We start from the raw sequence: 14,120 nt of genomic DNA, 5'->3' as shown, positions 1-14,120 counted from the left end.
GCTCAGGGGAAGGGAGGGGGTGAGGTAAAGGAGTGAGGAGCAGTGCCCACCTCTGCTGCGACGCTCTGCAGCTCCTGGGCCTCCTGGCTGCCCGGCTCTGGCGGGTTGTCTGGGGGGGGGGTACAGTGGTGCAGGGGCTCAGGGGTTTAGGGGTTTAGGGGTGCAGCCGTGCAGGGCGCAGGAGGGTGGGAAGAGGGAAAGCAGCCGGGAAAACAGGACCAGAGCGGCGGTATACTATTGTCGGCCTCAAGCGTCACGACTCAATACAGGCGTGGTAGCCGGCCAGTCTGTTTGCTTCAGGCGTGGCCCAGGGTAAGGGTGGGGAGCGGCACGCTGTGCTGCGGCGACACCTGGCGCACCCACAGCCGCCCCGTTCAGCATTCTGGCGGCACCCCACACGGTCATAGTCGGACGCACGGAAAGACTTCCGGCACAACAGGAGGCGCGCAAGTCGGGCGCACGGCTGGGCGCAAGCCCTCGTGCCGCGCACCCTTCAAGTGCTTGACGCTGCCGACCCTGTAGCCGTCCTGCTCCCAGCTGCGGTCGATGACCACGCGGCGGCGCCCGGTCAGCTCCAGGTAATAGCGGCTGGAGGGAGGTTACACGAGGGCGGATGGTCAGGCGAGCACACGAGGTGAGTGGGTTCGCATACGATTGTAGCCTCATGTACTGCATGATTCATGTGTGCATGTGGCAAAACGTTTGTGTGACTGTGGACGGAAACAAATTTCTGCGTCATGCAGGTGACGGGGGAGAAGATGGGATGGATGGGGCTTGGGCGGACGGTCGCCAGGTCAGCGGGCTGGGTCAGGGGCGGATAGGGCCGCCATGCACGTGCGTGCAAGGGCGGGCGCAGCGGCGCAGCGAGGTGCAGCGCCGGCAAGAAGAGGCAGACGAGGGCAGGGGAAGCGAGCTGGCTCCCCCGCCGTCCTTGAACGAGCGCCGCCGCGGACCCACCCGTCTGGCAGCTGCTGGCACTCGGTGATGGCGGCCTCACAGGCGATGGGGTCGAGGGAGTGGTCGCGCGCCACCTGGGCGTGACGGAAGGCGGGCGGGCAGGGCCAGGGAGGGCGTGGTTTTTATCGAGCTTGGCAGAATGCCAAAGGAGATTTGAAGAGTGCGGCATGAGCTGCTGTGGGTGCACGATTTGTGATGCGCAAAGGGTCCCAGGTATGCCTGGGCGCATGGCCACGCCCATACAGGTCGGATCGCAGCTTTGGCTTTTTGGCCGCAGCAGCAAGCGAGAGTCGACAAATGCAGGAGCCCCGCGCCTGAAAGGAGCCCCGCGCCCTGGCGCGCTTGTCTGACTGGCTGCCTGCCTACAAAAACGCCAAAGCGGCTGCATATTGATCTGGCTGAGACGCAGCCACGCCCACGCCCACTCGGTGCGCCGTGCTGCCCCGCCTGCTCCACGCGTCCCCCACCTGTGCCATGCCCAGCAGGTGGGAGCCCTCCATGCAGCGCCGCACCATCAACCGGTACCTGGTCGGGATAATTTGGGGGCAGGGTTGAGATGTTTATGGGCTGAGGGTGAAACACTGAGGAGGTGGGGTCGAGACGGTTTGGGGATGGGTGCGGGCGCGATGTTGAGGGGGGGCACAGAGTGAGCAGAGAGGATGAGCGATGGGGACACAGTAAAACAGGAAAAGGGGGTCGTGGGTTGCAAATACACAAACCAGACATGTGGGCGTGCGACGTAGGTCGCTCTTTCCTAATCGACTCCTGTAAAGCACGGCCCCTGCGCCTGCAGCAGCTGCGCGGCGCGCTCTGACTGCAAGTCGCGAGCCACAGGGCCTCGACAGCCCAAGGGGATGTGCCAGCCATCGTACATCCCAGCAGCACCCACCTCGGCTCAAATATGTTCAGCGCCATCTTCTCGCCGGGAAGCATCGTGGACATCACAAACAGCGGCAGCGTCGCCGCCCCCGCGCCGCCGCCCCCGCCGCTGCCACCGCTGCCTGCCGCCGCGGCGCCATCGCCCTCCGCCGCCGCCGCGGCGGCGGAGGACTCCTCTGCCAGGCGGGCGGCGTAGTCCTCGGGGAAGGCCTTGAGCAGCAGATTCTTGAGGGTGATGGACACGGGCAGCTCGCGGGCCACGTGAAGAACCTGGCGGTTGCGACGGGTGCAGCATTCATGGCGGTTGCGGTGGTTGTGGCGGTTATGTCACAGGTGTGGCGGATGCAGTGGTCGTGACAGCTGACTTCAATGTTTTGGCAGTTCCGGCAACGGTGGCGGTGTGAGCAAGGGTTGCAAAAACGGAGGTGCTAGTGCGACCGTGCCGCATGGGTCGAGCCGCGTCGATGCTGGTGGCAGCGGCAGGCCGGCCGGGGAGGGGTGCCGGCATGGCAGAGGGAGGGGGAGTGGCCTGTGAGACCCACTGCTGGTGGGGTTCCGCAGGGCAACTGTTGATTGAATCACAGGGAAAGCACAGCAGGATCCTGGCGCGGCCAAGCACAGGCGCCGCGCGGGCGGCATGCGGCATCTCAGACGCCTCGGACCTGCGGCCGCCCGCGCCCCAGTCTGCCGGCCCCCGGCCCCCGTTCTCTCGCGCATAAACGCACCCACGTATATGCACACACACACACACACACACACACACACACACACACACACACACACACAAACATGCGCACCGTGCGGCAGCAGGGGCACTTGGATGAGTGGTCCAGCGCCCGGGAGAAGCAAGAGCGGCAGAACGTGTGGCCGCAGGGCGTGGTCACGGGCTCGCACAGCAGCTTCATGCACAGGATGCACTCGGTGTCGTCCGCCTCCCGCGCCAGCCGGCGCTGCCTGCTTCGTTGGCGCGGGGAAGGGCGGCGCCCGCGGGTGTGTGTGAGGGGGGGGGCTGCACGCGGCTGAATAGCTGAATGCAGCTGAGAGACGATGGTGTACGGCCAGCTGAACTGAACAAAAGTCAAATGAGGCTGTCATAGGCACAAGCGCGCGCACGCACATGCACACGCACCCACCCAAGCACGCGCGCGCACACACACACACACGCACACTCTCACACACACACACACACACACACACTCACACATCAAGGCTGGGTCACAGGCACGGACCGCGGGCAGACCGCAGAGCCGGGGTCGCATAGGGGCGATGGCTGGGGCGCACCTCTTAGGCCCCGCGCGGCCGTCGCTGCCAGCCGCGGTATCACTGGTGTCCCGCGCCTGCTGCTGCTCCGCCAGCACCGCTTGCACCTGCACGCGCGGATTCACCACACATGCCATGTCAAGTACAGGTTTGATGAAAAGCAAAAAGACAGGACAGGACAAGACAACATCAGGTGGGATACCGGCGGATTGAACAATGGAGTTGGGTTTGTGAGACAGGAAACGGTTGGGAGGCAGGATAAGAGGTTGGAAGGGAAGGGTACGACCTGCATAGATACGACGGGCGCAAACGCGCATGTGCGCACCTTGTTGAGCCCCTCCGTGAGTGTGGCGTTGCCTGGCGCCAGCATCAGGCCCTCCAGATAGGCCGTCTCCGCCTCGCCGTAGCGCTCCAACAAAAACAGCGCCGCGCCCTAGGAAGGGGGTTGGAGGGCAGGGGTGGGGGCGGGGTGCGTTTGAGGGCAGGAGTCGGCAGGGGCCGTTGCATCGGGTACAGGGTACAGTTGCGATTTGAGAAGCCGCGCCGCCGGCGATGCCCGTGGTCGTGGGTGAGATGTTGTGAGGGGCGGAGGGCGGCGGTCAGGGTCTCCCCTCTCGACACGAATGCAACCGGTCATGGGGAGAGCCGCCGCGCGGCTCGCCGGCCCCAGCCACGCCTGCCGCCGCCCTGCTCCTCTCTCGGGATGTTCCCCATGCTGACAGCCACCCCGCCCCTGACCGCCGTCCCCGCGCCGCCCCGCCCGCACCTGCCGCGAATAGCCCTTGTGCCACGTCGGCCTCAGCTGCGCCGCCCTCTCCGCGTCCTTCAACGCCAGCTGCGCCAGGTGGGTCGGATCCGGGGCAAAAATGGCCCGCGACTCGCTGAGCGCCGCGGGGCGGGAGCGCAGCTGCATGCTCCAGCTGGGCGGGGTGTGGAGGTGGGGGAGGGAGTGAGTGAGCGGGGTACAGCGCGGGTGTGGGGGGCGAGGGGCGAGGTCAAGAGTAAATGCAGCAGGCTGCTGGGGGCAGGTGGCTGGCCGCGAGAGGGGTCCCGGGGTGCAGAATGCAGGACAGCGTGGGATGGAGTGTGTGCCCAGAAGTCGGGGTCGGCTGGGGCAAGCGGTCGTGGCGGGTGGGGGGCCAGCGGGCGGCGCCGGGGCGCACCTGCAGAGGGCGGCGCTGCGGTTTGAGAGCAGGACGGCGGCCGCCTCCTTGTCGCCCGGGGGCGCAAACTTCAGGGCCAGGGTGAACTGCTTGCTCGCCTGCTCCCACTGCCCGAGGCGTGGGTTGTACGGTGGGACGGCGCATGCGCTTGTGAGGGGGGGGGGCGGCGGCGGCGGAAGCCAGCCGGTGGAGCGGGCGCGCGCCCGCGCAAGGCGTGGCATGCCCGGCAGGGACGACGTTCGCAGCAGAGCGTGGGTGCGCGGGTGCGCATGCTGCAGGTGCTGCGTGGCGGGCGGCCCAAAGCGTCGTTGACCGAGTCCGTGGGTTGACTGCCGCCCAGCATTGCCCAAAACAGGGCACGAACCTTCTGCTCGGCAAACAGGGCGTTGCCTGTGTTCTTGTGTTTCTGGACCAGCTTCTCCTGCTGTGACTCCACATCCCCCTGTATGTTGGCAAGTGGCCACAAGAGCGGGCGCAGAGCGGACGAGCAGGGTCGCGCCATGAGGTTTCGGTGCTGCTCGCACGTCGCCCACGGTGCAACGGCCGGGTGGCAACGCCGAGAGGTGGGGCGTATGCACTGGAGCGCTACAGAGGGGCACGTGCGGCCACACGATTTAGCACCATTGTAGAGACTGTCATGCACGCGCGAGACCCATTGGCAAGGAAGCGCTCTAGTGGCCAGGAGAGTCTCACCTCGAGGGCAGGATCTGTGGCTTCGCTGCTGACATCGTCGTTACCCAGAGCGCTGTCCAGAGCAGCGACCTCGTCGCTCATTGCAGCGCGCTGCTGATAGGATGGGACGATCCTCGATCACACCCAGGCGATGATGGCTGCCTGCGCGTGTCACTTTACAGCATTATGTGAAACACGGATACTCTAGTTCATGCGATAGCGTGCAGCGGGTGCATATGATGGCAGGCGGGCGCCGTGCTCCCGTACACAGCGGCACCACGTCACTCGGCCATGACGCTGGACGCAGACCTGGATTATATCGGCCAGTGGCAAGTAACAGCACCCCGTTCATCCAGATGTACTGGAGAATCAAGCATGCCGCTTGTGCATGCTTGTGCTGTGCGCTTGTGGTGATGTGAGGCTCTGCCGAGGTGCCATGGCCCTCGCTTCCGGTTACCGTCATACCGGTGTGACTGTGATGGTAAGCCTGGCCGGCATGCCTGGCCTCTGCAGGTGGGTCATGACGATAGCGATGCGCCTAATCCTTGGTTTGAGCGCGCGGAGTCACATGTACAACCCCGTTCGTACTAGTGCTAACCGTTGAACTTGACTGCACGCTGTGCCTGAGCACGCAGTGCCCGCCTCGCGCTCCAGTACACATGCTTGTACGCTGCTGATGGGAAGACGCTGCCCGCTTCTGTCCAGGCTAGTCTGTCGTGACAAACTCCTATCATGAGGCGGCCGCGCGGCGGAGCTGCCACCCTGTTCTCCAGTGCTCACGGCAAAACGTCCCTCAGCTCGCGCGCCCCATTTGGTAAGCGTGCGTTACCGCAACACGGCGCTCACGCCAGTTGATTGAAAAGAGGAAAAAGCCGGTGAATGTACAATGGACAAGCCGCACGGCGCCTGTGAGCACGCAGCTCAAAAGTTTTGTGCGCCTTGGCTTGCAGACAGGTCTGCATGGGAGTGCTCCTGCCCCGCACGTTATGAGCAGGCTATGAGGGCCTGCGGGGCTGCAAAATCATCAGAGTCCTACATGCGAAACTAATTTGATCTCCGAAAAGTGTACCAATTATCACCGTCAACAGGAATCTCGTACGTATCTTTTAGGCGGGAGGATCACGTTCTGCGTGATCTCGACAACGCTGTAGCGGATTGCTTCAGGGCTCTTTGAAGGCAATCACAAAGCTGATCACGTGAGACTTTATCGCGCACATAATGTTTGCAACCACCACCCACACTCTGTTTGTACTATCACACAGCCAAGGCAGCGTGGGTGGCGCGTATTCTGCGTGGTCTGCATGCGCACCTGGCCCCGGCCTGCCAATGACACTGCAGGCCTGTGTGAACCCCGTACGTGCAGGAGCGTCACCGTGTATCCATGACAGGCAACATGGCCACCGATGCCCAGGCTCGCCTCGAGGTCGCCCTGCAGGGCATGCTCGATCTGGACTACCATAAGGAGCGCCGCACCGGCGCTGCCGTCACGCAGGATGATGCTGCACTCGCCGCCATGAAAGCAGCCGAAACCGAGCTGCAAGCAGCCTCTCTCGCCGCGCCCGACACCCTGCTGCCGCCGCCGCTGCCCTCGGCGCTGCGCCGCGTGCTCGCGGAGGGCTGCGGGCGGGGCGCGGCCCCGACGCGCACGCGCGCCGGTTTCGAAGCCTTGCCGCGGCGGTCGCCGTAAGGGCGCTGCTTGAGGGATTCCAGGACGATCAGGCCTATGCAAATCAGGCTGGACAGCGGCGGCAACAGGTGCGAGCGAGGCACATGCCGGCGCTCTCAGCTCTGACGGCGTCTGGCTTAGTGATGGCAAAACACAACCAATTCAAAGCACGCTCCGGCGCTTGCCGGCGCCCGCAAACTCCCGTGGCAGATGCCCAAACCACCTTCCCGCCACACCCCACTCCGCACCCGCGCCCGCACCCACACCTCGCCAACAGATCGGCCACACCCCTGGCGTTCTACAAGCGCTGGCCGGAATTGCGCGCACCTGGCCCGAAAATTGGATCGTTGTCGAACCCGTCATGATGGCCTTGAAGAGGCTGATGACCTGCGACGAAGTTTGCGCCGCCGCGCTCCAGGTGCCGCGCTTTCTGGATGCGCTTTGCGTCGCCGGCGCACGCTGCGGCGCGTGCGACAGCCTCACCCCGCTCCACCAGCTGGTCTGGTGCGGCGGCCCGCGCGTCGCCGCGCGCGCCGCGTGCGAGCCTGGGCTGGTCCACGCGGCGGCGCGGGTCGCGGGCGGCGGCGTGAGCCCCAAGGCCAGCGCGGCGTTGGGGTTCCCGACGACTTTGCTGCGGGAGCTGAGCCGCGCAGAGGCCGGCCCGACGGGGCCCGCGGAGAGTGGAGAGTCCGAGGTTGCTCGCGAGAACGTGGCGGCAGCGACGCCGGCCATCGCAGACGCAGCGGCGCGCGGCGTGGCGCAGTTGAAGTCATCAACAGCCGCCAAGTCGGCCGTCATCCTGCTGCACAACCTCTTGCGTGCGGACGGCACGCGGCCCGCCGCGGTGCGCGCGGTGCTTGCTGCGCGCGCGGTGCCCGCGCTGCTGCGGCTTACGAAGCAGCCGTGTACATTGGGGTTTGCTGCGGGCTGCATACTATCCCTCAGCCGCGTCGAGCCAGGCCGTGCCGAGCTGTTGAAGGCACGCCCCGCCGCCTTTGCCGCCCTCGCGGCCGCGCTGCGACGCACGGGCGGCCCCGGCGCCTGCACCCCGCCGGGCGCAGCCGCCTGCGTGGTGCGGGCGGTGGCCGAGCTCATTCGCGGGGACAAGGCAGCCGCCGCAGCGTTTCTGGAAATCACCCTCCCGGGCGGCGTCCTGCCTGCGCTCGCGCGCCATGTATACACCGCTGACAGCGGCATGTGCCACGGGGCCGCGGCGGTCGCCGCCGCCTTGGCAGAGGCCGCGGAGGCCGCCGGGCCGAGGATGCTCGCGGACGTCGCCGCCACACCCGGCCTGCTGGCGGCAGCTGCGACGGTTGTGGCGCTCGCGTTTTCAACACTGGGGAGGCCCGCCGTCGTGGTGCGTCTCCAGACGCAAAGCTACATGTCGGAGTCAGAGCTGGACGAGGTGCGCTTGTCGACTGTAGGCGATTTGGTGGAGTGCCTCGACCGCCTGACTGCGCCCGGCGCGGCAGCTGCAGAGCAGCTGCTGGGGGTGGAGGGCCTGGAGCCCGTGCTCGCGGCCCTGGCGACGGGGCCTGCAGGGTTGAAGAGAGTGGACCCGGCCGCGGGGGCACGCGTGCTGTGGCGGCTGCGCGGCGCAGCGGCGCAGACGGCGGCGGCGGCGGCGGCGGCGGCGGCGGCGGAGGCGGGCGGGGAGGCGCGGGGCAAGGCGGCCGTCACCGCGGCGTGCGCGGTGTGCGGCAGGACGCAGGCGGAGGAGGGCGTGAGGCTGCGCCTTTGCCGTGGGTGCAGGGCTGTCAGGTGGGATTTTGCGGACTTGCTTGTGGGTTGGTGACCGCGTGTTTGTGTGCGCGCGCGCGTGTGTGTGTGTGTATGTGTGTGTGTGTGTGTGCATGTGTGTGCACGCATGCACGTGCACGTGGGTGTATGCATTTTTCTGGGCTTGCATCAGCATGCAGCCGACACCTGCTGACGGATGCGTAAGCACAGCTGCATGGAAGCTGAGAATGCATGTGGGCGCAGATCGGGACATCAACTTTCGCAGCCAAGCCCCTGGATCAAGCAGTCAACTGGTGCAATCAACCGCACCATCTGCAGCTGAACTATCTGCAGCATGCGCACCAACCCTCTTGGCCTGCAGGTACTGTAGCACAGCTTGCGCCAAAAAGGACTGGTCTGAGGGGACGCACAAGCAGGCATGCAAGCTGGTCAAGGGGGGCTGACGGCGTACCCTTTAGGCGTACTCTTTGTCTTAATAAGACAAAGAGCACAGCCAAGATGGCAATCCTCATGTTTTTTGCAGTTTATGATTATAATCATCACATGCCTTTGACCCTGGAAACTCGAACGGTCCAAGCGAGCGCGCTGTCACGCTTGGCGACAATCGCGGCCGCTCAAGCACGCACTGCATGCATGTCCGAAAGTCAGCCGCAATGTTGTGGCGTCCCCTTACCAAACATTGTACCTTGCGCTTGTGCAGAAGAGCAGCTTGCCCGCCTATACTGGGCAGAGCGAATAGTGGTGCCACACTGAGCAAGCTTGCTCAACAGGCTGAGGTGTGCATGCTTGCGATGCGCGTGCCACGCGATTGAGCCCTAAATGTTTGGTTTGCCCTCCTAAGTTACATGCCATACACACATTGGTGGGCCGCAGACAGCGCCGTGCCACCTGACACGTATGACAAGTAGTGTGTAACCGGCTGGCCTGCATCGACATGCGAGCGCAGCGGTGCAAGGCAGGGCAGCAGTGGGCGGCTCGTGTGGCAATGTCATGAGACCGCTGATGAAGTGGATTTTCCAAATCAGCACGCGCTCCACACACAGTATGGACAGATCAGACTTTTTTCCTGGGATCGCTGGTTGCAGCATACAAACCGTCGTTTAGGATTCCAATATCATCTCGGATCACCGTTGGTAAAATCGTTTCCTGCAGAGGCGCGTGTGCATTCAGGCGGTGGCCGATGCGCTTGCTGCGCCGCAGCTTGGCCATCTCGCTGGTGCTGATCGCTGCTGACTACTTCATGGCGCGATCCGTAGAAAGGACTGCCCTTCTGGCTGTGGTTGTCGTGGCACTCACTTGGTGGGGCGGCCCCTTGCCGGATTTCGAGGCACGGGCGGTGGGGGTGGGGCTGGCCCCGGCAGGCGGCGGTGGCCGGGCAGTAACGGGCCCGCTGGCCGCGGCGGCGCAGGCCGGGCCAGAGGAGGGCTTGGCATGGGGACCCCCTGACGAATGGGGCGGGGCCCATGGCTTGCGGAGATAGACCGGTACGTCTGGCTGTGGCATTGTGCATTTTTTACATTGTCGGCAAAGACCCTTCCGTTTATTGTGAGCACGGGGCGGCCCTTCATTCATGTATGCAGTTGCTCATGTGCGATTGGTCATGCACATTTGACTCTCGTCAATGATGGTTGGCACTCGCTGGTTCTTGACATGGACCAACACATGCAGCTGACCTTGCCGCTAGCGACGCTCCCAGTTGCTTGCGTGGTGCTGTGGCCTTCAACTGCCTGCTATTCTTTGGTTGGCTTCTTGTGTACTGGATGCAGTTCGTGAACCACTGTCTTAATCAACGACCCATTGCTTACCTGCGAACGGTCTGCCTTTTATTGTAAGTGCTGCTGCATCGTCTTGGTGCCTGTACGTATCTCTGGATCAGGATGCAGCTGGGTGAACTCTCATCTGCTGCTGGCAGGCAGGCCTGGAACACTGGTGCCTGCCAGGCGTGGGTGCTGCTGCTACAGCAAACAACTTATGCCCATTCAAAGCAGCCCCTGAGAATGCCGGACGCGCGACATCAAGTCAACCTCAGAGGGCGCGCGCAGAGTGTTGCAAACACACACACACACTAAACGATCAACGGATCGGGTTGCTCCTCCTAGCGGACCGAAGCACGACAGCGAGGTGGAGAGAGCCTGCTTTCTCACAGTGTGCGGCTGTCTCACCAAAGCAGGCGCTGTGTGACGCGCATGCATTACACGAGCAGCCTTGCGTACGGCTCGAAGGCCACATCGAATAGTATCATTAGTAGCAAGAGTTTGTTTTCTTCTGGAGATGACGCATGACTTGTGCTGAGCTTGCAGACTCGGGGTGAAACCCCCAGGGACCCACAAAAAGGACAGGAGGAGGGGGGTGTAATGCTGGCTCGCAACATCATTTTTCAGATGGCGTGGAGGCTATGTTTGGGGCTATGACAGGTGATCGTAAAAAGGCCCAACTTGTCCCCAAGGAATGCCAGGGCGCATTCTCCCGCCACCTTGACCATGCGCGCAGCGCCACGCCATACTTGACGCGCCACATCCCATATTGCTTGACGCGCCACATCCCATATTGGTTGCTTCGAAACGATGTGTGTGTAGTGTACGTGTATGTGTGTGTGTGCGTGTGTATGTGTGTGTATCGAGCAAGGTCACTGCGTAAATTGTGTCGACAAATGATGTGGCATGACCTGCCTCGGCCCGCTGCCATTGCCTGGGGCCAGGCGCTGTAGTGGGTCGTCTGCATGCCGAAAGAAAGCATACGGCCACAGCCATCGCCTTGTCCTGAGGTTTCTGCTGCAGACCAATCCTCCAGAAAACTCTACATAGGTTCCATCCCCATGCAAATGAACGACGCTCCGCGGTATCCGGCCTCCTTAATGTGCCATGCGCCCTCACGGGGCTTGCAGTGGCTGTAGACCAGCCGAACCGCATGCTGACCGGGCTGCCAAAGTAGCCTGCAATTGAGCCGAGCCGCAGGTGCGGCCAGCCACCCCAGCTTGGAGAGCCCTGCAAAGGCAACAAGCCGCCACGCCAAACCGCGGCGGCCTCCAAACTCGCCGCCACCCGGCGCAACTGGAGCGGTGCCGCAGTGCCCCTGCCGGCTGCCGGCCGTCCCGCATCCGCAGGCTGTGTGCGCTGGCTGCCGAGCAGCGGCAGCGCAGTAAGTGCGGCCCCTGACCGCCCCGTCTGCCACTCGGCAACCCCGGGACCGGGGGGGGGGGCGTCAATGTGCGGGCAGCACGGGCTTGCCCGCGTCCCCCGCCGGCTCCAGCGGCGGGAGATCCTTCAGGGCGCGGCTGCGCTGGCGCAAGACCGGGTGCACGTCGCTGGTGTAAATGTTGTTCGGGTCAACCTGGGCAGGGGTGGGGGGCGCGCAGTGGCGGCACACCAGTGTGCGCCAACACAAAGGGGCCCGCTGAGTTTGCTGTGTCACCACAGCTGGGTGGGACGAAAGAATTGCAGGGAGAGGGAGAGGGCTGGCGCGGACCGCTGCACCAGCTGCGGGGGCGTCCGTGATGCTCTCTGGGTGGAGCGCCAGCAAGGCAGGCGGACACCACTGGCCCAGTGCCAGCGGAACCGCACGTCGCATGCGGCCCGTCACGGCCTGCCACCCACCCGCTGTCAACACCAATACAAGCGACTTCTCTCGAAACCACGAGCCAACCAAGTGGTGGCCTCAACTCAGCCGCTGTTCAATTTTTTTTGACCGCACGCACCTCCGCCACGCACCTTGCCCAGAAGCTGGTGCTCTGGTGTGGGCGGAAAGACTACTGCCTCCACTTTGCAGGGAACCGGCTGCTCGGAAGCGTCGTCCGCTGGTTCGACCATTTTACCGGAGCCTGCACTACTCAGAGAGCGCCTGAACGTTGCCCACATCGTCGAATACCCTGATTTGTTGCACTGTGAAGCGCCCAGAGTCCCAGCTCAGCCCCCTTTCTCCACGGCTGTGTTTCGTGCGGTTGACGTGATGGCCAGAGCCTGTGTGTGTCCGACGTATGCCAAAAATGTTTTATTAGAGGTTTAGAAATTGTTGCTTGAATACCGTGCTCGCTGCTCGGACCGCTCAGGGTGAGAGCACCTTGCCGCAACTTGACCAGTGACATCAGCGAGCCACGGCCTCTGGCGTGATGGCAGGCCTGAAGCATTCTCTGTCAGGCACACACACTGAGCTGCTCAGCAATCATCCAAGTGTGACCTGAAGCTTGACGGACACGTGGGGGCTTGGCTTTTGCCGGGCTGTTGCATTCAAGCTGCCTCATCATGTCATCAACCCAGGCAGCGCTCAGCAGGCTGAGGACTGATGGGCGGGTGCTTTGGCAACGGGCACGTGTCCCTTGTAATATCAAGCCCCTTCTTTGAAAGCAGGTGATTGGGTAAAGCGGTATGTTCATCGAGATATCCATGAAGACATCAATAACCAATTACCTGCTCGTGCAAGTGACTCTCAAGAAGCCGACTGCGCTTGTGAATGATGGTTCCCGCAGATACACAGCAGGCGGGCAAGTGGTTGCGTGGTTCATGAGAAGTGCTTATGGCGGCGCCCTGGGCTGGCCCACCAACGAATGCGACTACCGATAGGACAGCACACAGCCCCAGCTCGGGAGACACCGAGTGGCGTCGTCCCGCAGCCGCAGGGTCAAAGCGGCAACAGTCCCTCAATCAAGGACAGCGCCAACGCGCAAGCGCAGACACAGACAAGTGGCCGTCGCTCGGATGCAAACAAGCAGGGGAGCGGCTGCATCGGAAAACTGCTGCCAACAGCCCGATCCATGCGGGACCGGGCATGAGCAGCCAGGGAAGGCTGCCAGAGGGCAGCCCACAGTAGCCGAAACAGGTGAGGTGCTGGCGTGTGCTTCTACTGGGGGGCTCCAGGGGCTAAAGTGACCAAAATTAAGCTGGGGCGTCAGCCTCTCGCTCAGACCAATTATCGGCCAAGCAGGCATGCGTAAGGGACGGCGGCGCCACCCACATCCACGCATGCTCAGCTGGGCTCGAGGCCACCAGGGGCAGATGCCAAGGGGTGCGGGGCTGCTTGGCACGAGACACTCGAAAGAGCACAGCGGCCACCGCCAGTGCTGACTGCGGCCATGGTGCACCGGCCACCACCAACGAAGCAAGCGGAAAAACGTACTGCTGTCCGGCACTGCACTGCAGTGCCTGCATCAACTTGCCCCAAGCAACCAGCATGCAAGCGGCCCGGCCGCGTCTCGCCGCCTGACTACTTCGTTTGAACCAACAGTGCCGCCGATAACAGGTCAATTGGCAGCCACTGAACAGTATGGCAGGCCTCCGAAACACACGCCGCTCAACCTTGAGCGCACTCGCATGCGCTGCTGCCCCTGCCCCGCGAGAGCGACCCGCGCCGCCGCGCACGCAGCCCCTCGTGCGCTGCCACTAAACTGGGCACCGATCATGTCACTCAACCTTGTCCTCGTCGGGCAGCATGAGGCTGGCCGCGACGCCGCCGCCGAGCACGATGCCGACCACCATCAGGCTGACGTCCGTCGGCACCGCCACGCCCGCGAACTCGCCGACCAGCTTGGCGCCGATAAAGGCGAGCACCAGCGCGACCGCCTTGTCCAGGAACCGCATCTCGGTCATGATGGTGGACACGAACGAGTAGAGGGACCGCAGGCTGAGGATCGCAAACATGTTGGAGCTGTAAACGATGAAGGGGTCCAGGGTCACGCCGAAGACCGCGGGGATCGAGTCCACGGCAAACACCACGTCGGAGATCTCTATCACGGCCAGGGCCAGCAGCAGCGGCGTGGCCATGCGGCGTGCGGCGTCCGCGGCGCCGCCAGG

At 63.8% G+C, this 14,120-nt stretch overlaps 5 protein-coding genes across 5 annotated transcripts; 2 read left to right on the top strand and 3 right to left on the bottom strand.

Annotated features, from left to right (window-relative positions):
- Positions 1–50: 50 nt before the first annotated feature.
- MNEG_4574 (hypothetical protein) lies at positions 51–5,033 on the bottom strand (the record flags this gene model as incomplete). The annotated part of the gene is made up of 12 exons (XM_014046956.1): positions 51–109; positions 491–588; positions 958–1,031; positions 1,425–1,482; positions 1,847–2,106; positions 2,634–2,790; positions 3,118–3,203; positions 3,422–3,529; positions 3,863–4,016; positions 4,260–4,366; positions 4,624–4,701; positions 4,953–5,033. Coding segments are annotated over 12 exons (1,320 nt in total), but the record flags the coding sequence as incomplete, so codon positions are not given.
- A 1,279-nt stretch (positions 5,034–6,312) lies between these two features.
- MNEG_4573 (hypothetical protein) lies at positions 6,313–6,618 on the top strand (the record flags this gene model as incomplete). Its single annotated transcript, XM_014046955.1, has 1 exon — positions 6,313–6,618. The coding sequence occupies one exon, from the start codon at positions 6,313–6,315 to the stop codon at positions 6,616–6,618; it is 306 nt and encodes a 101-aa protein (XP_013902409.1).
- A 340-nt stretch (positions 6,619–6,958) lies between these two features.
- MNEG_4572 (hypothetical protein) lies at positions 6,959–8,780 on the top strand (the record flags this gene model as incomplete). The annotated part of the gene is made up of 2 exons (XM_014046954.1): positions 6,959–8,358; positions 8,699–8,780. 2 exons carry the CDS (start codon positions 6,959–6,961, stop codon positions 8,778–8,780), a joined length of 1,482 nt encoding a protein of 493 aa, XP_013902408.1.
- Positions 8,781–11,538: 2,758 nt separating this feature from the next.
- MNEG_4571 (hypothetical protein) lies at positions 11,539–12,143 on the bottom strand (the record flags this gene model as incomplete). Its single annotated transcript, XM_014046953.1, has 2 exons — positions 11,539–11,667; positions 12,045–12,143. 2 exons carry the CDS (start codon positions 12,141–12,143, stop codon positions 11,539–11,541), a joined length of 228 nt encoding a protein of 75 aa, XP_013902407.1.
- A 1,587-nt stretch (positions 12,144–13,730) lies between these two features.
- Positions 13,731–14,090, bottom strand: MNEG_4570 (hypothetical protein; the record flags this gene model as incomplete). Its single annotated transcript, XM_014046952.1, has 1 exon — positions 13,731–14,090. The coding sequence occupies one exon, from the start codon at positions 14,088–14,090 to the stop codon at positions 13,731–13,733; it is 360 nt and encodes a 119-aa protein (XP_013902406.1).
- Positions 14,091–14,120: the final 30 nt, after the last annotated feature.

The sequence above is a fragment of the Monoraphidium neglectum genome (assembly GCF_000611645.1).
Source record: "Monoraphidium neglectum strain SAG 48.87 unplaced genomic scaffold scaffold00641, whole genome shotgun sequence".
In the NCBI taxonomy this organism is placed as follows: domain Eukaryota; kingdom Viridiplantae; phylum Chlorophyta; class Chlorophyceae; order Sphaeropleales; family Selenastraceae; genus Monoraphidium; species Monoraphidium neglectum.
The sequence above is the reverse complement of the archived record's forward strand: the minus strand, read 5'-3'. Positions and strand labels throughout refer to the sequence as shown.